Consider the following 23175-nt stretch of genomic DNA (forward strand, 5'->3'; position numbering starts at 1 on the left):
GGTATCCACATTCTAGTCTGAAAGATATTTAGTCTTGTTACTAAGCAACAAACACCAGCAATAAGAATCCGTTTTGTTGCCAAGGCGTGGCTGGAAAAATCCAGTGTGAAAGTTTAAAAGCAGTGATTTTTACCACTCTGGCATGGTGAAAGTGAAATTGTGGGTGGCCAAGAAAGCCCTCCTCATGGTGGAGGCCCTGACACCTGATTGTTAGTAATTCCAGATAAATGCCAGTGCCTGGGTGGCATGCTGTGGTTTAATGCTACAGAGCTTTCTCTTATATCACCAGGAATGAGATGGTCTAAGAGTGTGGGGAGAGACATGATCTCTGAGAATCTATCAGCATTTACCTTAAGGCTGCAAAACTTAATGATACCATTGTTCAAAGGGATTTTTAATGCTGCCTCCTAATGTGGAACAGTGAAATTACAAATGACGAATCAGTAACAATAATCAGCAATGGGAAAAAGGGTGTGATTATAATATAAGATGCTTATTAAACAGCAGACTGCAGCCCTGTGATCTTGTTACATGGAGTAGAGAGAAAATGTGATGTTTATTATGCAATAAGTCATTAAGTCATGAAGAAGAAAGGATATTACAGCTAGGTTAATCTTCTGTGCAAAACTGATGAGGGCCAACATGCCTTTGGTCATTAATAACTTCAGTTTAAAATAATAATTATATCATATTGTTTATGATACTAGATTTAGCTAAATATGTTTGTAACCTAACCTAGCCAGCACACATTAGCTAGTCTTTTTTTTTTGGCATCTTGTACACAAAGAGGGGCAGTGTTTCTTACTCTGCATGGGGGAAATTTAAAGTCTGTTTTGAAAACTGCCAAACACCCACAGCGCACTAGGCCGTGTAACATAGTCCCGAGCATGTTATGACTACCCTCTCAGACGACTATCAATATGTCAAACTTGCAACAAATCACTCAACAGCATAGTTTCATCACTTCTCAATCTGTAAGCATGGAAAAAATTAAGCTTATCATTAGACTAATATTATTTTAAGGTCATACATTGTTTTGGGCTCACTAATCCCCACTAATTTTAAATGGAGTTAAACAACCACATGGCAGCCTTCTGTCAGCTTGTCTTATAAGGATCTCTAATCGATAGAGAAAGAAACTTTAGTGTCTTCATTCTTCACCAGGGTCAAGCTGTTATTTTCATGCCAGCAGACTTTAAGTTTCAGACAGAGTAAGAATGTTTTTACATGTGATCATTCATCCACTATGTGTTTCAGGCGCCATACAGATTAAATGAAAGAATCTGAAAATGAAGGTCTTTAACTTTTAATCCTTTTACAAAGACCCTTCAGACTGTCTGAGGACGGATGGCGTCTGTGGGGGGAAAAAAAACCCCAAAGTCACTGATACACTCCTTCTCAGGAGTAAGAATTACATTCTAACACCTAGACATGTGTCACATGCTCAATAGTTTTGACATAGTAAATCAGCAAGGATAATAATATAATATAGATAAAAACAAGATATGAGATTTTACATTGGCCAAAGCACATGCCATTTACAGAAATGAACAAATGAACAGACAAAGAAGCAAAAAAAAAAAAAAAAACAATTATGCAGTTTAAGTGGTTTTATTTCAAATGACTTTGGACTACATGGAAATAAAGAATAAATAGGTGTTTCTCTTAATTTACAGGTTTATGATTACTCTATTGCCACTTTATATTCACAGCTGTAACATTTAAGCTGTAACAATTACACCGTAATTCATACTTTATTTGAGGTCTATAAAAAACTTATATATTTTTTTCCGAATAATGGAAAAAAAAAGCTTACAGTTCCTTCAGTAAAAATGTCCTTTAATTTTTCGCAGCGCGAAATTTTCTCCACATAAATACATTAACCCAGAGTATGCTCAAATACAGTAGACGCTGGATATAAGTAAATACTGACCTCTTTTTTCAAGGTATAAACAAACAAACAAACAAGTTAAAATAACACCACATATACATCGCAGAAACATTCGTACACTTCGGGCAGTGCTTGAGAGACAGGATAAGAGAGAGAGACAGGTTCAGTTCGGACAGGAGCACTTGCACTCGGATATGACTGGGTACTGCACGTGGATCCATGTGCACTTGAATGGGCGCCGGGAAATGCAGTGCCAGCGCAGCAGCGTGAAGTGAACAGACTTGGAAGGTTTACACGTCATGCCCTCGGGCACTGAACACGAGCGCTCTGTGAAGCAGCTGCCCACTTTGATATAGCGTGGCCAGAAGCGGCTGCCCAAGTCCTGCCACGCATAAACCACCGGGCAAAAGGCGTACGACCACAGCCACATCTGGAGGCGCCTGCGCAGCTTCTTGTATTTCTTGGCGTCGTGCGCCGTGTCGAAGTCCAAAGCGCGGATCTCTTTGGGCATGGGACGCTGTTGAAATTGCTGCATGGTCCTTTCAGTGTCCTCGGGCGTCACGACGGACATAAAGAGCGCGTCGAAGTGCGTGCCCAGAATGCTGCGCAGCTCCGTCTCATTCATGTCGCGCTCTTTGGGGTCGAGCAACGGATCGGGGTCTTCATTGATAGTCCTGACAGGCAGGATGTCGCTAGGGATAGGACGGAGGTAGTACGGTGTTATGTGGTGCTGACACGAGCCGCCTTCTATCCGGAAGCCGAGAGCGAAAAATAGCACGCAAATGGCCAGAAAGTTAGGCACGTTTTCCATGTTATCCATTTGATTTGGCGCGCGAGGTTATCTCGGGTGTTAATCCTGGAGAGTCTGGCGCGAACGTCCACTCGTGCAAAGCGCCAAACTCCTGATCCTGACTATAAAACACTATTAAACTCAAGTGTCCTGCTTGAGAAGTTCGGGTTGCTGAACGGGCCGCTCCACACGATTAGTCGATTTCGCAGTAAGACACGTGAGAAGTGCGCATCCACCAAGTCGCCTAGTTGAAGGTCATGCCAGGCGCCAGTGCTGTAGTAAGCGCATGGCTCCGTCACACGGCGCGCGGTCGGCGCTTCGCTCCTCGTTGCTGCGTCCGCGTGTCTCCGCACCGCCCCGGATACGCATGGTGCTTCCTCGCGTTGTGTCGTCCAGCGCCCAACTGAGAGTCGCCATGGCTCGTCCGATTTATGCTCGCCGTTTGTGATGTAACGCAAAAAGCGTAGTGTGAATGCCGGGGGTTTTGCCAGGGCTCCCCCGGCGCCTCCTTCTCTCAGAGGGAGGGGTGGACATGATTATAGAAGGGGTGTGTGTGCGTGTGTGTGTGCGTGCGTGTATGTGTGTGATGGGGGATTGAGTGGAAGGTGCATGCGCACATAACTATCACAACCTGTCCCGATGCTACACCTAGAGAAAGGGTCTCATTAATTGTACATTTTCCCTAATAAAATGCATAGCAGGACAGTCATGCATTAATTAACTCATCTACTCAAATTTAATCTCGACTCTTTGAATTGAGTAAATTTGTTTCAACACAACACTTCTGGCTGTTGTCTCAATCTGATCTCCACAAGACTGAGCAGCTGAAAGAACAGCAAAAGAAGCAATAGTCATGAGGGCAAGCAGGGTTAAAGAGACTGTGTTGGGAACTCTTTTGGGCGGTGTTTCCGATATTCCTGTATTCCCCTTTAATGTCTAAATTGACCTTGGAGTAATTTTCTGGCCTAATACTGTGACAATATACGTCCGGCGCCAGTAGGATGTGAGGTCTTTCTCGAGAAAAAGGAAATGGGGTGAAATTATGTTTCCAAGATAAGAGTGCCAGCCAGCTGTAGTGACAGGGGTTTTTGGTTGCCCCTGCCCTCGGGCAAATACTGCAAAATTGTTGGAACTAGTTTGGACAAGAATCAAAAGTAAATCAATGGACAAAGACATATTATACAGGATGATATATGGTTCATTTGCCAAAGTTTAACATTAAGTAAATGTAACCTATTTTTTCATTAGATGATGTAATAATTTTCCACCACAAACATCTATGAATATAATGATGGACTGGATTTTGTATCACCTTTTACAGTTTAACTGTACAGTGGGCCAATACACTGGCTACTATCTGTTACTGTTATGGAATAAATTGATCATTACTTATAGATACACAACTGGCCACTCTTTTGCATATTTAGCACTTTTATGTGTTTTGAATTATTTTATTAGCAGGCTAATTTACCTTTTGACATATCAAAAATATCTGAAGATAGGAGCTTTGAAATGTAGTCACAATGAGCATAACTTGGTCTTGTACACTCCATGCAAAGTGCTCAGTTCACTCAATCTTACTGATGGATCAAATGGCCCTCCCAGGTTGAGGCACAAATATTCCTGATTCTTTCATGATCCAGCTAGATAAAAATGTAATTTGTTTTTTGTTTAATTCCTCACCGAGACCTTTGATGATCTAACAGGAGACCAATTTGAACGCTCGATTTAAGAGCTTTGGTTTCACTGTAGATGGCAGTTCAGTTCAGTTTTAAATGCAAACATATACACAGACTTTCTTTCCCTCCTGACCTCTTTATTTTCCATTTGTGTTTGGACACTTGGTGTTTTTCCATCTGATATCACTGAAGCAGTCACTAGTAGATGCATCACACCAACACCTCAAACTAATTTCAAATAACATACACCAGAAAATGTAAAAAAAATAAGAAAAAGAAAAAAGGTCCGGTTTATTTATATTTTTTTATTAGACCATAATACATTTAGAGCCAGCATTCATAAGTCAACTCTTAGTCATGAAAACGACTTTAATACAAAGTAATATTATAAGATAAGATAAGAGATATCTTTTTTTAAGTGGTATCAGACAAATAACAATTCATAGCATACCTACAATAAATTGGTGATTTATTTCTGTTTCTAAGTTCATAAACACATTAGCCACATGGTCAGATTCAGCTGCGTTGCAAAAGCTAATGAGTAACAACAGAAACAGGGATAAAAGACAATAATTGTCAAAAATCCAATACACAAATAGATTATTTGGATCAATAAATGCATAATTCAAAAATATACAGATATGATGCTTTCCAACGCTTTTGGCTTGCTGTGTGCACAGTATAAAGGTATCGGGACAAAGACACATCACTGAACCTTGAAATGTCAGTTGTTTAAACAAAATTAATTTCAGTGAATATTTACTCAAATGATTCATTCTTTAGGGAACAGAGAGAACATACAGACACACACAGACACACGTGGTAAAGTAGTGCATTGCATTATTAGTTCAGCTGACATCACTGTACAGAGATCGGGAGGATGAAGCAATTTCAATATCTTTAAAAGGACAGAGTTGCAGTAGAAATATCTTTTTTGAGGAAACAGTAATGCAAATATACATTCGTAATACACTGCAACGTTGACAAGTCATAACAGTACAACAGACAAATTCACAAGCTGCCCTTGCTGTCTTTTCCGTCCTGACAACCCTTTTCTGTCCAGATTCCTCAACATACCATTATTAAAGATTAGCCATTCAACATTTACAAAGAGATGTATTGTGGCTGAATGTATACAACTCCACTATCAGTGCAGTACGGAACGCAGAGACAGCATTGTTTTGTGAGAATATAATTCTCAATACATATAAAATCTCTATGGCTTTGAAGATACCAACGTAGATACCATACCCTTCATATAATGCGGTACAAAATTTCCAGAACTAAAAATTTAAAACTTCAGAATATAATGTGATATTATAATTCTTTTTAAATCAGGGACAACAGGAGCTCAAAAATATGAATTATACCTGCATTGCTGCACAAAGGATGTAAACAGGTCTCTAAAGTGCACTTTTTACGTGCCTGTTCATAAAACATGAGTGCTTTTGATTTGTTTTAATGCCAGAAAGTTAGTGATCACCCTCTGAAGACACTTGGACAGACACTTGGACACACACTACTGACCCTTCAGAGAATAACAAATGCACACCACAATTTGGTCAGAGGAGGTAAACACAATGTAAGTCAAGCAGTTAGTAATCAAGGACCTCTGCCTGCTCATTAACTTTAGCTTCTGAAATAAAGTGGACAAGTAAAAAGCTTCCAAATATCACCTTCTAGAGCAAGTCAATTAGGACTGTTTATAAAGATAATTTGCTAGTTTAAGATTCCGAACACATGATCATTTTCCATAGCTTATTTAAGGGTCTTGAAGCAAAGACTTTAGTAATGTGAACTATTGGTTTTTCTGGAGCACCATCTGAGCATCACTAAATTCTGTTTTATATCCAACAGTCGTTTATACCTCGGATGTAGCTGAAGGTATAAGTGTATAGACAAATACGTATAGACAAATCTGAAAGCTGATTCTAAAGACTGGGAATTAAAGTACTACTTTTCACCTTTCACCTGTTATATCAGTCTATGCAGAGGCAGTTTCAAGTTCAAAGGTTAAAGCAGCACTTTATGTCATGTTGCATTAATAGTAAGTATATTAACAGTCATAGCCACGGTTTATGGGTCCTACAGTGTTGACCAGCAACTTATTTTTTCTTCCTGCACATTCTAGTAATGAATTTTCCACATACTACAACACAGAGAGTCTGCATGCTATAACTGTTTTTACTTAGAGGCTGTCTGGTGGCGATATACTGTATGACAAAAACACATCAACATGACACACAATAACGCAGGATGCTTCGTTTTAGAGAGTGCTGCTGAGTATTTCAGAAACCAGCTCATTGGTTTGGTCATCTGAGTCCACTTCCTGAGCTGCTGTCTCTCCTGCTGCAGCTCCTCCGTGTGCCTCCTCGTTCTTGTCTGGCCATTGAGTACCGTCTCTGCTCGGGGATGTCTCATTGCATGACTCCACGAAGATCCTGCGCACAGTGGGTTTTCTCTCCGTGTTACCGCCTTTCCACTCGTCCATGCTGTAGGAAGAGTGTGGACAAGAGACAGGGAGCTCTAGAGGCAGGTCCAGTTCGCTCTGTCGGGTATAAACACCCTCTGAAAGTGAAGGGGTCTGGTTCTCACTCTGGACTCTCAGCCAGCGATGTCCGCTGAAGCAGGTCCTCTGGGGCTGGGCCCTAGACAGCAGTCTGCGCTTGTAGCGAGACGTCTTTTCTGATGATCTGCTGGAGTATGAGGACAAGGACAGCTCCTCCAGGTCTTTTGTGAAGGATTCGGTTTCTGGCATCGGCTTAGAGCAGGCGCTGGGTTTCAGGTCGTGCATCTGCAGGACGTCAGGGGCACTGCCGCTCAGCGTGTGCACAGCCTGATGGGATAGATCCTGGGCTGAAGAATAAACCAAGTCTAGATCTCTTGGGCTCAGAGCATCGCTAGAGTCGTAGTCGCTGTCTGTCGGGAGGAAGACCTCAGAGCAGCCTTCTTCATCTGAGACCGCCTGAGAATCTGGAATAAAAGTAAAAAAAAACAGAAATGTGCTGATAATCTTTATTTTTAATGCACCTAACTATAGTGGCCCATAAAACATATTACCAAGCAAAAAAAACCCCAGCAAAATCAACTTGTGAAACATAATTAAATATGGAACAGGGAAGTAGGTATTGAACACTGTATGCTTGTTGTGACTGCCTACTGCATGGGTTAGTCTGAGAAATCATGGAAATCCAGAGTTGGAGTTTACAGTAATAGAAAATTTGAGCATAAATTAATCAACGAATGCTATGTGAGTTTTTTATGCGCATTATGATGGTATTTAAATGTGTATCTGAGCAGTGAAAGGCAACCTATACAAAGAATTATTCCTCACTATAATAACATCTTAAACTATTTCTCATTAGAACATATAAGTTCAACTGAACATAACTCGCATAAGGGTTTTTGGTAAGATGTCTCATTACAATATTTATGTTTTTTACATTATGAAACACCACCTTGTGATAAAAAAATGTTTTACCCTCTCTAGCCTTTCTTCTCAACTCGGGTGAGGGAGACGGAGTAGGCAGGTAGTCTGTGTTGGAGGAGATGGAGTCGTACTTCTGTGTTATGGGTTCTGAGCTGGCATCCACCAGCCACGTGATAGGCAAACCTCCCAGAGGCTGTTTATAGCGAGCATACTGCAGGGCGTCAATGATCCAGCGGATATCTCGCCAGATTTCATCCATTTGCTGTGAAACAACAGCATAATAATGACATTGTCAAAGGGGTTTTGTTCATTGCTCTTTGCTCAGTGGAATAACTGACGCAAAGAGAAAAACATTGTTTCAAATGATGCTTATGACACGTTTTCGAAATGCGAGTTATCTGGAGTTAATAAGTGGAACGCTGAAACCACATTAAAATGGCACTGTCTAATGTTAAGACATCGAGCCATAAATTATTTTTTTAACCCTAATTTTACGCCAAAGCAGATTAATCTTTCCAACTTTTATTCAGACATTTAATCTGTGGCACATAAATAACACCTCTAATAAAAATGTCAGCTAAAAAGCTATTAGATATCAAGCTTTTAATTATCTGCCACCAAGACTTTTTTAAGATATTAAATTTAAGTGCCTTAGAGTGGCTCTTTGAATCTTTACAGTTTAACAAACCTCAGTCTGTGCTAAAATAAAGTGAGAAGCAGAATGTGTTTTCAATCAGAGCTGTTGACTTCCACATAGTGAATCTCCCAAATTCTCGTTTTCATATTTTCCGTTCTTGAAACTTACTATGCAATTGTATTTACAAGGAGCTCATTTCAGAATGGTGAGGAAAATGTAGAGCAAAAAAAAAAGTAAATGGGGGAGATGAAAAAAAAAACAACAAAAAAAAAAAACAAAAACGCTGCAATTTGAGCTCCTCCTTGCAAATGTCATGTGAGACTCAACTTATGGGAATGAGGTCTGACACCAGAGGATGACTGCTTTGGAAAGTATGCTGGTGCTCTAATGACAAAAGGAGGGACTAGAATACGGCAAGAGAAATAAAATGGAAGGGGCAGCTTTCACTTACGAGAGAGCTCAATTCAACAAATCAGTGTTCATTTTGATGTTGGCTTGGAGATACTACAGCAAATGGGGGAAAGTACACAAAGGATGGTGTAGTCCATGCAAAACCATTACTTTTCCATTTTTCAGAATAAGGATCTTGTTTTTTGTGGATTTGTTTTTTCTACTGCTAACTTAATTCAATATGATTTCTAAGCCGTTTAAGATTTTCCAAGCATTTCTTTTTTCTTTCTTTTTTTTTTCCATTTTAAACTGATTTAAAACAAGCCCTGTCCGTAACACTGATCCATCATGTACTTGTTGCTGACTGGAAATAACTCAAGAGATTGCAAAGCTTCCACGTATTAAAAGGGTGCACAAGAGTTTTAAGAGTCATGATGATCAATGACAACATTTGATGATTTATGACAGATAGCCAATCTGGTAAATTAAGAGATTAAGGTTCCTACTAAAGAAAAGAAATATGTCACGGAATCTTCATCTGAGAATGAAACGATTTGGCTCAAATATTTAAAAGTGCATGTTTTTGTGGTCAGTCCGTATTAGTTCCTTGACAGGACCTGACAGTGGAAAAATCCATCCCTCATACCAGAGCAGAACCTTAAGTGCTTTGCGCTAATGTGCCATTTTGACAGATGTGGCCCTTCTTTGCATGCTCCTCTGTGGAACATTAGAATGTTTATGCTAATTGGTGCCATGCTAACTTAGCCACACACAGGCCACGCAGTTCCCTGCATTGATTGGTATTCTTTCTCTCCCCTCGCCACTCTCAGGCGGTGTGTAATCTGTGGTCAGTGTGCCACTTTTTTCCACAGCCTCTTGGATCCGACATCACAAACACTCTTGTGGTTTTGTGGTCAATCTCAATTAATAGTCCAGACCGTGGTGGCGAAGAGGGATTATTTCAGACCAGTGCACTGAACAGACAGCTTTCTTTCAAGTCCTGTAGCGAGACTCTGTTAAGGTCGTATTGAAATTTCTACACAAGAAAAACAAGCAATTTTACAGTTTATATGTCTAGTAGTTATACTTTACAACATCAATAAACTATTCTAATTGGATTATTAGCTAAAGTTGTTTTTGTAGCTTGACATTTCACACACTTCAGTGTGTCTGGGAATACGTGTAACAGCCATCACCACTGTGTAACAAATTATGTTTCATCAAATCTTACTGTAGGCGGTGGACTCCATAGATGTGTGATTAAAAGTGATGAAAGTACAAAATAAAATGCTGTAACATCAGAATGTGGTCGAGTGTGCAGTAAAAATACCTGGATATAGTCAAGTATATGCTGGTTTTCTTGTTTAGCAATAAGAAATTCAGTATCTGTAATGGCCTCTCTTAAATTCTGCTGGGTAATCAAGGTGTCCAGGTCAAGCACAGAGGACAGGCGGCAGTACAGGCTAATAAACTTCTCCTTATATGCACAGAAGTGAACTGAACACAGGGACATGGAGAGAGAAAAACAGAAGCAATTCAGTTATGACATGTTACATCATATATAATAGACAGCTACATCAGAAATCTCAGTTTATTTAGTCTTATGCTCTAAAAAACACCAATCATACTAAATCATCATATGAAACCTAAAGTACTTTAACTGATTTATCAAGAGCACCGACAATTCTTTGAAAGGTCTTGCCTTTAATAGAAATCATTGTGATGGTTTATACATGTATTTAGATATATTCTGCTCCATAGGATCATATTTCAAATAGGATGGTTCAAAATTGTGCAAATAACATTAAACCATCAGCCAAACAGTGAGCATTCTAAAGTGAGCATTCTAAATTACTAGCATGGCTTTGCACATCAACAAGTCTTGCTCTTTCACACAGATTCACAGGATGATTGAAATAAAAATGATTTAGTGGTGTTTGCACAGATCTGGTTCAATTACAATATCAATTACTTGCTTAACCTTTCATCATTTGTACCCAGTCTAGGGTGGGAGGGGTATTTGGCTAGCCGCAAAGCAGACTGCTCCCCTGCTGGCGTGTGTATTTGTGGGTCTGTGTGATTTAGTGAGGCTCTGCTGGGAGTGTGATTAGACGCAGAGGAGGAGGGGGTACAGGGGGAGAAAGGAATCTGTGGATTTTATAAGACCGACTGAGCTAATATTGCAGAGCTCGAAACAGAAGCCAGTGTACCAAGCTCAAACATTTGAAGAGGGAGGTTGAGGAAGCCCGAGTGCGGTGTGTAGGGATTGGTCTGGCCCGGGGCAGTACACACGGAGTCTGAGGCAGGCAGCAGCAAAAGAAAGGACACATTGTGACCCAACTCAAGCACCTCCTGTGTGTAGAGACGGAAGTGCTTAGCCTGTGCAAGAAATAGACACACAAAGGAACACACAGTTTTCAGTTTAAGTGAAACAATGGCAGCCCATTTTAGCTTAGTGGCCAGAAAAAATCAGAAGCAAAGTCAATTCACAAAGGTGCAGTTAAAGGATGAGAGCAATTCAGAAATATTTCCTAGCTATTTTTCTACTATACATACATATATATTATTATATTATATATCATAATTCAGAAAATGTAAGTAAATATAAGTTAAGAAAAAATGTCAGCTTCAGATGAATACTTCACTGTTTTTCAGTCTAATCTCACGTGATTATGACAGATAGGAATATTAACACAGTACTATGTGCCGTGGAAAGAAACAAAAGGACGTTTACTCAAAACTCACTGATAATTGAAGACTACGGGCAATAAACAGTTTCGATAAACATATGTTTTGTAGAATGTGTTCATAATTTATTTAAAAGCATTTGTTAATTAAAATTTTAAACTGCAGAATTAGATGTTCTGAAAGAGCTTGTGTTTAAGTCTTAATCAATGTAATTGTGTGCCACAAAGATGGCAAAGAAACACTGCAAAACACAATATTGACTTTTCACTGCATTGTTCCTGTATGTAAATTTTGAAAAACATGTGCAATAACAGAAATTTGGAAAAACGTGCAATATTACCTATGTGCAATATGTCTGTTAGTGTAACTACTTACTCATGGTCTCTTTTTATACATTATGTTTTGTATATACTGTATATTATATTATGTCTCTATTCTTTTTATATATTTGCATTTTCTGACTCTTTGCTGCTGTAACAGTGAAATTTCCCCATTGTGGGACGAATAAAGGTATATCTTATCTTATCTTATCTTATCTTATCTTATCTTATCTTATCTTATCTTATCTTATCTTATCTTAAAAGTTAGTAAAAACATATTCATGAAATGTAACACATTTTGATCAAGTACAAAAAAGATATTAGTTGTTTATGGACGTGTTTATGGTTAATTATAGCTCGTCACATTTGTAATGAACACAAGTGCACCTTTGATTGTTTGGTTGGTTGAAGGCAATGCAGTGACCACACATTGCTAAACCTTTGCTGCTACTGAATTCATGCCATATTGCGAGTGCCATATTCTGAGCTCTCCGGTGGCATGAATAGCATGCAGAGTGTGAACTTGGATATGGACACATACCAGCAGACTTCCATTATAGGGCTATCCTAAGTAAACAGATTGTGTGTTCTTTGCTCAGTACAGGGAGACACGCATTCACATTTTCACTGATTATTACATGCATGTGGTGGATAGAGTTCAGATTAAAAATGCTAAAGAATTGTTATAAAGTATATACTTCTAGAATTAGTGATAGCTTTGGTGGATTTGAGCTTTTTAAAAAAAAACATCTCTAAGAATTACTCACTGATCTAGAAGTGCCAACATGAAAATACTTACAGGCAGAAAAAAAAATAAATGATCCAAAAAATTCCAAGACTATGTTGTTGGATGGGATATTTTTTACATGCTCCAAGCAACTGTAAGTAAACAATGAGACATATTCTGCTGTGCAAACGTCTTTAGAAGTTTATCTATTTATTATGAAATTAGACTACAGCTATCTCGTCTATTTTCTATAAGGCTCACAGGACTGATGACTGTGAAATTCCAGGTTAGAGTTCATCTAGATCAAGTCTGCAAGAATTGAAACTAACCACTACTAGTGAATTCTACTTTTCAGTTCAAAATTGGCATCGAGTTGGTAGTTTACAGGTAGATTACAGGTGTGCTCTGTATCACAATGGCAAGAGATGAAATATTGTAAATGTTACAGCGAAAACATGGATGTTGGCACCTTGTAGTTAGAGTCTATACAAACACTGTGCCATGTTGCAGTTGATAAAGTGCCTTCAGTCATCTATTGTTCAAATCCCAGATGTGATCAAATAAACTACGTATACTTATCAAAAGGTTAAACTTAAATCAAATATTTAAAAAATATATGCTCCTGTGGTGTATATTGATCTTTTGACATAAAAAGTAAAGGTCAGCTTTTTGTGTTTAGTACCTGGTGCAGAGGTAGATTGATCTGGCGCAGCAGATTCTTAATGGCAGTCTGGAGCTCGTAGAAGAGTAAAGGAGTGTTGCAGTCTGCTGCCTGATCTGCTCTTTCCACCTCCTCAGGGCCAGACAGAGTATTCAGCCATTCCCACTCGTCTCTGGGTGGGAAGACATGGCACCCGGTAAAGACACATAGACACACGGAAAAGTGCTATTGACACATCCGTCTCTGCTGCGGTGCCCACTATAGACTGTGCCACTCCACACTCCCATTACATGACGGAGGAGTTTCCAGGAGACAGTGAGCACTTAACGAGCCACACCAGTTCCTGATATGCAGAGCAAAGGCTCAAAAAGAGAGTAAAATGCCACCAACCACTAGACACCCCATTATTTTCAGTCTGAAAGTTCTTAGACAAAATGTGGGAAAGTTTCATTTGTGCCACCCTCACACTGAGCAGGATGCTTTACAGAATTTATAGAAAAGCTGTGTGAGAATGTCTAACGTTCAAGACATTTAACAGTGAGAATACTACCATTTCGCATCAAAGAGGTGGGAATGTCTGACATTTTAACTAAAAAAATACCCTGCCACTGCTTTTTTGCTCGTCTAAAGTTTGGGTCTCATCAGCACAGCTAGAGGCCGATAAGCCACAGATGGTGCAATAAGGAGCATTTTGGTGTAGCTCATAATGATAAATAAGTGTCTTGGGGTTAAGCTAGTGGAAAAAAAGGAGAATTTCTTTGCTCCAGAGATTTTCCTCGCGCCATGAGTGGGCATCAGCCTGTGTGAGCCTCCCGCTAGCTTCCACGCTCCGGCCCCATAGTAAATTTAGTTTTACTACCACACTGAGCGGCAGGATAATGCTCTCCCTGTCTGGACCTACCTACCGGGGTCAACAACATGACCTGAGATGAAAATAAATAAATAGCCCCTTTACCGAACAAAAACAAACAGGAGTTTTGTTTTGCTCATAAAAAATGACCACGTCAAGAAAGTATGCGCTCCTGCGGTGAGGGAGAGCATTCCACGACAAGCCAGTGCTTTGACATATTTCAATATTTCATCTTTACAGGCACACGCGCTCCTCATTTACGCTATGTACCAATGAGGAACCTGTTTGTCTGGTCCTGTGTTATAGAACGTGTACAGCTAGACTTATTCGTCAGACATATACTTATCTGTTTTGGACGTGCAAGAAATGATACTTTATATCAGAGATGGGGGACTCGAGAGGGGGGCACGGTGGCTTAGTGGTTAGCACGTTCGCCTCACACCTCCAGGGTTGGGGGTTCGATTCCCGTCTCCGCCTTGTGTGTGTGGAGTTTGCATGTTCTCCCCGTGCCTCGGGGGTTTCCTCCGGGTACTCCGGTTTCCTCCCCCGGTCCAAAGACATGCATGGTAGGTTGATTGGCATCTCTGGAAAATTGTCCGTAGTGTGTGATTGTGTGAGTGAATGAGAGTGTGTGTGTGTGCCCTGCGATGGGTTGGCACTCCATCCAGGGTGTATCCTGCCTTGATGCCCGATGACGCCTGAGATAGGCACAGGCTCCCCGTGACCCGAGGTAATTCGGATAAGCGGTAGAAAATGAATGAATGAATGGGGGACTCGAGACTTGAGTTGAATGATTCAGAGATGAGGGACTTGACTTGACTCGAGTCAGACTTAAGTCGCAAATTTGAGACTTGAGACTTGCTTGACAAATATTAAAAAAAGACTGGTCTTGACTTTGGCTTGACATTCATGACTTGAGACTTACTTGTGACTTGCACGTGTGACTTACTCCCACCTCTGCTTATATACAATATATAATAGAATTATACTCATTTATTAATCTGATGACTACATGATTTTACATGGTATTTTATCAGTCTGTTCTGTTTCCAATAAGAAATGTTTATTTTTCGTAAGAACCTCACCAACAAGACAGTAAATATAGAAATGTGGAAACATGGTGTTCATATAGTTCATTAATCACAATAATAAATGTGATCATCATTGCCATTTTATTTCATTATTTTTTATATCAATTGGTTTTCTCTTAATTGCATCATAAAAGCCAGGTGCACACTTTCCAAGGTCACACACGCTACACAATCTTTTTTATTGAATGCGAATGAAGTGGCTTCTCAAATCACACTTTTTCACGGTGCATCTTGCTGTGTATCATGTGACTTTATCGTTATTTCCTAAGTAAACAAGAAAGAAGTGATAGGAGGACAATGTGGAGGGAGTATCGGCTGGGGAGATACAGGCTTCCAGGATTGTCTGTTTTGCAAGAGGCACTAAAGACATACAACAAAAAGTAGTTGTTTTTATATTGTGCTTCGCCAGGAACAGAGCTGTGCTTGATTTCATGTCTTCCAGCAACCATTTGGGTCTGACATGCTAAATAATTTCTTACAGAAGGTATTATTGTTGTGCTTATATTTTGCCCTTGCCATCCCACACAAACAGATGGACAATAAACTAGACTTGGAGATCTACTGAGCATTTCATCTGATGAGACTGATTTCTTCTAGGGTACTCACTGGCTGTTTTCTCACCTCTGTCCTTGCTATTAGTCACAGAGGAATTCAGACTATGTGATTCATTGTTGAGAAAATTAAACGTACTTGAAACATTTTGTGCCTTTGGTGAACAGTCTTAAGAAAGCCACGTTGACTGATAAAATCATATTGCTGGTAAATGAGTGGTTACAGTTATGTAGTATGCAGTAGGTTTAAATGCAATCCCAAAAGAAAGCAATGTAATCAAGATAATACTAAATGTTATTTCTGTGAGTAAATACTTATAAAGATTTGAGTGTGAATTATGGATGAAATATGGAGCTAACCTGGAGACGTTCCAGTTGTCCCGTATCTTGTAATGGCAAAGCATGCTGGGTGTCCTCTGTGGGACCAGCACTTTGATCTGATCCACAGAGCTGCTGAGCTTCAAGTAGCCAAGATACAGGCCTGGAGAAAGACGGTGCTGACTTCTCCGCTGATATGCCAGGATATCCTGTATACACATTGTCCATATCAACTTACTCACTCATTAATAAATCCTACAGTGCTCCGAACAGTAAACAAGCTCAGGTTTCAAATTAGAGAGTCAAGTTGTACCTGTATGGTGATGAGCAGAATGTCCAGAGCGTAGGGCTCTTCAGGGGTGGACAGAGACTTTCTCTGGCTCTGCAGTTTGGATACCAGCATCCACTTCCCGTTGAAGAAGGAATAGGAGCTGTCCAACTCCCGGACTGTCACTAGAAGCACATTGCCATGCCGGTCTTTAATGGGCTCATAGTGGACTCGGCCCAGGTTGTGTGTGCCCAGAAGGTTCTGTGAGGACAAAAAAGATCCACAGTTGTGATTATGAAAGCATGCACTCTAGATTATCACAATACTGGCAAACAGTACTCTTATGTACTCATCGGGTCTACAATGATAACAAAAGAAGTAGGTACAACAGTGCAGTAAGAGTCAGCCCTTAAACATGAGTGGCTTTGGAATAAATAGCCTAAACTGTTAGGGAGCAGCAGCTTTAATTACCTCATTTCACACAGCCTGTACACACAAACTGCAAAGCCACCTAACACATGTGCACCAACCAAAAAAAAGTTAGAAATTTCTCACTGTGGCTTTTCAGACTCAATTGAATTACTGTGTTGTGAGACTAGAATTGCATTAGGCTAATTAGAGGCTAGAGGGGCTAATTGTTGAAGGCTGGCAGACCTGTAGCTGGTCGGCAGCAACCAGCATCTTCTGCCTAGACTGCAGTGTGGACGAGGACCAGGCGGAAATAGTCATACTCTGCCTGAGCCATCGGACATCCTCCCACATACAGGAAAGCTGTAAAGCATATGTAATATTATTGGAAAATAAAATGTGCTACCAATGGAATTTAGTTTTGCTTAGAAAGATTTAATGGAGAAATCATATAATCATGATAAAACACTGAGCAGAATGCAATAGCACACATTCATTTGCTTTAATAGGATCATTTAAAAATAGAATAAACCTTTGCTGAATATTTGTACATGTCTGTCTTTGTCCAATAATAATCCATGCTTATAAAAATACCAACAAGTGTGCCATTACTTAACTAGAATCATTCTGCTCCTTCCATTACCCAGGCGTAGCGGTCAGCTGGAGTGTTTGTCATACCTTGGTAAACCACAGAAAATCCTGCATTAGGCAATTGCTGTAGGAGTCCTCCACCTCCACGATGGGTATCTGATCTTCATTAGTCACCAGCAGACTGTCCTTATGATAAAACACTGCGGCTATGTAAATCCCCCTAGAGCCGGTGCGAGAGCACATACTCAGTCCATGAGGGATTACCCCGAATGACAGAAGGCAGTAACAAATGTCACCATAAGTGCTGATTTAAGCACATAAAGTATACTGACCTTTTGAGAGTTTTGACAAATTTAGTGGAGGAATGAAAGAGATGTTTCAGGCTTCTAGAGATGGATTGCTTGCGACTGGGGTTCTGCAGCTTAGACGTGTCTGAAAGGAAAAGGTATGTAAGGTCACTGCTCACAAACTCACACCAGGAACAGACTGATCCAGCAACGCTGCTCCTTTTGAAAGCAAAGGCATTTAACTGAACAATAAACTGAAGGTCTGAGTGGAGCAGTGTTATGAAGCTGCTTTTGTCATTTTTCTGTGCTGTTGTTAGAAAAGATGAATGCAAACGTGTCTAGAGGCCGACACAGACAGCTTGAGGTGTGCGTGTGTTCTGTGAAATGAAAACGGGTGAAACAGAGGCGCATCGTGTGAGAGTGAAGGGCTGCTAATTCAAGAAGTTCAGGAGGGTCATGCCACAGAAAGAAGTATTATCTACAACTTTTGAGCTGCGTATCTCCTGCTTCAAATGCAGTCCTATCAGTGGTCCTTTCAGCGATGCCTATCTTCAGACGACCCTGTTTTCATGAAATTAAGCGTCACATAATTGCCCCCCCGTGTAAACAGTGAAGCAGACTGAACAATTCAGGAGGCTGAGAAGCTGTTTACAGCATGCAAGTGGCCATCAGAAAGACCCAGTCACCACAAGACTAATCACGCTAGCTCTAGTCTCGCTGTCTCCATGGGAGGGGTGGACAAGGGGGAACTTTCCATTTATACACAACTATTAACCCGCATATGGACTCGTGTAACACAAGCCCCAAAAGAGCTTCATTATGTCTATGATTTTGTTGTAATAATTAAAACAAGAGAACTGACAGGGACATTTATTTCAACAGCTCGATTTATTTGCTTTAACATTAAGGACAGAACATATACCATCCTGAGCCTCCTACAGTCTGGTACTTATCCATATATGAGACTGCAGGCTTTATGTCCAGCATATGAGAAAGCTGTAATAAATTAGCAAAGGGGAAGCTCACAAAAAGCGTGGCTGCTGCTGCCGCAGTTGTACGTGCTGATAACTCAGCCCCTGAATTTGTATTTCTCATTCTGGAGGTTAAATGACTTTGACAACTGGATTATACGACATGAGTGCATTGGCCTCCTGTGCCGCCAAACTGTCACCCCAAATAAATATAGAAATGCTTTTTCATTTATGAAAAAAAAAATCGGATCACGTTTGATTAATGACTTGGCAATCCATCTGTCTGTTGTACGCACTGTGTGTAACCAAGAAAAAAAGGTGAGTGAGAACGTGTGGAAGCCGAGCGGAGTACATACAGCTGCTAGCATTTCTCCATTTTCGAAAGTAATTAAGTGAAGCCCAGAAGAGAACATATGTGAAGCTCGCAAGCTCATCCATAATGGCCAGTGCAAGACTTTCCAGGCGCCTGCTCGCAGTAGCAGCTTACAGCTGAGGAGGCGTGTGTGTATGTGTGTGTGGGTGTCACTGTGTCTCATGTGGAACACAGAGAGCTGTGTGTAATGCACACACCTCTCGTTCTGTGAGCACCCTCTCAGCTCCACATATACACATCATAAATTAAGATAACCTCCCCTTAAATGAGCAGCATTTTTTTTGCCATGGTTTTTATAGTGGTGGCATTGTACCAGCGCTGATTAATTTTGCAGATTTATTTTCAAACACCATCTCTCCAAAAATAAACTGAGTAAATACAGCAACGTCTTCCAGCATGTGTGCTTGCGAGTGCAGAACACACACGCACACACACTCAGCTCAGTGGGACAAACAGACATGAGAGAGTACTATGTCTCGAGCACTCAAAATCAGACAGCTCTAAAAGCTTAATTCTACTTGAAACGTTGTGGGAGGTGATTTTCTGTTTTTCTATATTTTAGTGCAAACCCTTAAACATCACGAATCGTGATGGGGAAAAACACTTTACCATAAACAACTCTCAAATAGACTTTTTCTTCTAGAATCAATTATCCAGTATAATGTTGTTTGAGACTCTGGCAGCCATCCCCCCTGACATCATTGACTCATGTGTTGACTCATAAACAGATGAGTGATGCAGACTTTTTTTTTCTCACTCCCCCCCCACTAGTGCCGGCCCACATAGCTGCCTAATGGTGTTTGTGAGCTCTGAGCTACTGTCAGCACAGTGAACAACACTCCTCTATGCCCTTCTTGACGACTTCTGGATTAGGGAGTGGGCGACTGGCCAAAGCTGGCACTGCGCTTCTCACGTATAGACAGCATCCAGCCTCCCTAATCTGGAAAGGTGTTTGCACTCTGATTTACAAAACTACAGTATGCAAGCTTAGCCGCATAAACGAGTGCAATCCAAAATGGATAAATGTATTAAAAGATTATTTGTGTACACAATGCTCTTGTCTCATCCAGCAGGTCTGCTCAAGGCTGAGAGAGCACATTCACACTGCTCTGGTTGCCTAAAGCACAGAATGAAAACATTTTTTGCACGCTTCATTTTTCCACTTTAATACAGAGCTAATCTAGTGAAAGAAGTGAGGCTTAAAGAGAAACGAGAGGAAGACGGGGAGACAGAAAGCGGTCCTTGTTAGTGTGCAGAGAGAACTCTGAAAAAAGAGCGCGAGACTCTTATGAGGGTTATAAAGAAAAGATGAAAAACACAATAAAAAGAAGAAAGGAACGTCGGAGAGCAACAAAAAGCTGGGAGAAAAACACAGTTGATGAGCATGAGGTCATTTCTGCATTCACCATTTAAGCACTTCAAACTAATGTCACTCCTCGTATAGCTGAAGTACAGTATAATCAAAACACAACAGAAAGGACGTGTGTCTGTGCAACCACAATTTGCTGGAACAGTGTGGGAGAGCAGGCATTGTAAAGCACACTGCAGCCAGAACTGACTTATTTTCTCTTCAGCACAAAAATCTGGCTTGAAAACATTCATCATTATGAAACACTAACGGCACGAAATCTGAGACAAAATTTCAGACAACTATATAAGTAAATTTGGAGCCATTTAACCTAACTTAACTTCTGTACATCTGTACTTGGCAGTAATATGAAATCCTATAAGTCATATTTTGTGACTTTATTAACCTTTTATAAATTCCTAGGACCTTAGTATTGTTAACTCTACTCCTTTTACGCTAGTGAATGATGGATTCTTTGCGGTTGCTGAATATTATGTTAAATAAACATCTTAAAAGAAGCTGAATATGTGCAGGGTTAACCAGGTTTTTATGTTAACTGAGACTCAGATATATTGCTATTTGATCACTATCAAGAAATCCTTATACCTCGTATGAGCATCCTTGAAACTGGCTTGTAAGATAATTTTTTGAAAACACTGCTTTTGTTCACCTACACTTACCTAACTTAAACTCTGACGTTTAAAAAAGCAAAAAAAAAAAAAAATATATATATATATATATATATATATATATATATATATATATATATATATATATATATATATAAATAAATAAAAATCATTCTTCATTAAAAAAATGGATAAATAAAATAGAAGTGATACTAAAGCACATACTGAGACCACACAAAAAGAGCAACTCCTGGCTCAGACCTCAGAAACAAACACAAAACTATTAAATAATCAATGCCAGCAATTATGACAAACAACAAAAACATCTTCATGCACCACAACACACACAATGTGGAGAGAGTGAGTGAGTCAGTGAAGAGAGAGAGAGAGAAAGCAGCTAGAGAACAGAAAGAGCTCTGCACATTACTACGAGTAAAAGTCTATAGGAGAATTTTGTGTGTGTGTGTGTGTGTGTGTGTGAGAGAGAGTGTGTGTGTGTACTTGATGAGAGTGAGAGTAAGTGTGTGTGTGTGTATGTGTGTGTGAGCATGTGTGAGTGTGTGTGTGTGTGTGGGTGTGAGTAAGTAAGAGTGTGTGTGTTTGTGTGTGTGGGTGTGTGTTTGTACCGTCACAGCTGTACTGTTGGTGTGTGGCGCGGACCTGCTGGAGCAGTCTCTCCATGGCCTCGATGTGCCCTCTCCGTCGGGACTCTCTACCATCACACTCCTTCCAGTCTGACACACACACACACACACACACACACACACACACACACAAGTTCATATTACACCTCAGAGACTTTGTTATTCTGCCCTCTGAAAACCATCTGCCTTTAATATAAACATAGTGTTTAAAATCCACACTACCACAAAAATGTTAAATATTCAGTCAGGAATTTTTTGTGTATCCTTTAAAGTTATATTTTGCTGGTATATTTTAGGTGTAATATTTTATGTTAATCAAAAACAACAATTTGCAATGCAAACTGCAGATCTGATGCCTGCTTTCTCATTCATTAATACACAAATGAACTAAACCCAATCCAGAGACGGCATCTCGATCGCCAACACTATGAAAGGCTGTCTCTGAATTACTACATGCAAATGAGGCACCCTGCACACAAGCTCCTGTGAATTTGTTTAAAGCTTGGCTAAAAGTGGATCATCCAAAACAAAATTAGCATAATGCCTGATCATTTGAGTAGCTGGATTAAAAATATTGGTAGTAATATCTAAACATCTGGAAAAAAAAAAACTCCAGCTGAAATAATACATTTGCAGAAAAACACATCGAACACATCATACTGTATGTGTGTGTGTGTGTATTGGTGTGTGTGCATGTGTGTATGCGTTCTGTCATTCAGTAAACACAAGAACAATTATCATTTGTTCTTTAAGTGGAGAGACTGATTGGACTTGATGTGGGCTTGCGGCTTATGACAAATTCATGTGAACGTAGAACGTCAGACCACCAAATCAGATTTGCCAAGCAATGTTTAAAACTCGACAAGCCCCTTGAGATTTGCAGGCCACAATTTCGAAACAGTACTTTACGAGACAAATGACTACATGTATGTGCAGTGCAAATAACATTAAAGACATTTTATCCTTAAGCATTAGAAATCGTGTTTTCACAGTAGGTTCCAAATAAAAAACTGCAGAGATACAAAACATTCCATTTATACAGCCTAATCTTAACACTCGCAGAGTCTATGTGAACTTTATAATGACTTGTTTGTGATCCGCTGATGCATAGCTAGCCAGTTCTATTAGCAATGGCAGATTTTTCTTTCTTATTCAGTGCAGCTTTTAAAGAAGCACCTTGAGGCCAGACACGATGAATTTCAAAAGCAATGTGAAGCATGTAAGTCGTGACAGGAGGTTCTACCTACAAACATTCCTCTTTTCCTTATAATAATTCTAAATGCTAAAGTGACATAAAACTGTTTTTCATTCAAGCACACTCAATCATATAAGAGATAATTGTGGTTGTGTATGCTGTCTGGACTGATAAATCTATCGCAGCAGTAAACAAGTGTTCACTTACTTGAGGGAGCAGCACAAGGGGGTTGAGAGAGCAGTGGAAGCCCCCAGCCCTTCATGTTGTAGGCAGATACCCGAACATAGTATTGCCTCCCCTGCAATGCACAGACACACACACACACACACACACACACACACACACGCGCACGGTTTTCTTCAGCTGCAATACAGTTACATTATTGAAGCTTTCAGCTACTCTTGAACTCTAGAAGACTTGGACATGCTTGAGACTTAT

At 40.0% G+C, this 23175-nt stretch overlaps 2 protein-coding genes across 3 annotated transcripts in view; both read right to left on the reverse strand.

Moving 5' to 3' along the window:
- Nucleotides 1-1592: 1592 nt before the first annotated feature.
- On the reverse strand, nucleotides 1593-3145 carry nog3 (noggin 3). Its single transcript, XM_060890068.1, has one exon. The coding sequence runs from the start codon at nucleotides 2709-2711 to the stop codon at nucleotides 2055-2057; it is 657 nt and encodes a 218-aa protein (XP_060746051.1). The 5' UTR covers nucleotides 2712-3145; the 3' UTR covers nucleotides 1593-2054.
- A 1513-nt stretch (nucleotides 3146-4658) lies between these two features.
- The window catches only part of ankfn1 (ankyrin repeat and fibronectin type III domain containing 1), a 64241-nt gene continuing 45724 nt past the window's right edge, over nucleotides 4659-23175 (reverse strand). For both annotated transcript variants that reach the window (XM_060897442.1, XM_060897435.1), the window contains exons 13-24: nucleotides 22945-23035; nucleotides 21525-21632; nucleotides 17623-17722; nucleotides 17378-17510; nucleotides 16946-17062; nucleotides 16337-16552; nucleotides 16066-16232; nucleotides 13235-13385; nucleotides 11028-11196; nucleotides 10148-10314; nucleotides 7842-8052; nucleotides 4659-7333 (exon numbers count right to left, since the gene is read on the reverse strand). In XM_060897442.1, coding sequence (XP_060753425.1) covers nucleotides 6627-7333; nucleotides 7842-8052; nucleotides 10148-10314; nucleotides 11028-11196; nucleotides 13235-13385; nucleotides 16066-16232; nucleotides 16337-16552; nucleotides 16946-17062; nucleotides 17378-17510; nucleotides 17623-17722; nucleotides 21525-21632; nucleotides 22945-23035 — 2337 coding nt within the window. In that variant the 3' untranslated portion in view covers nucleotides 4659-6626. The remainder of the gene's footprint in view (nucleotides 7334-7841; nucleotides 8053-10147; nucleotides 10315-11027; nucleotides 11197-13234; nucleotides 13386-16065; nucleotides 16233-16336; nucleotides 16553-16945; nucleotides 17063-17377; nucleotides 17511-17622; nucleotides 17723-21524; nucleotides 21633-22944; nucleotides 23036-23175) is intronic.

The sequence above is a fragment of the Tachysurus vachellii genome, chromosome 2, assembly GCF_030014155.1.
Source record: "Tachysurus vachellii isolate PV-2020 chromosome 2, HZAU_Pvac_v1, whole genome shotgun sequence".
Lineage (NCBI taxonomy): Eukaryota > Metazoa > Chordata > Actinopteri > Siluriformes > Bagridae > Tachysurus > Tachysurus vachellii.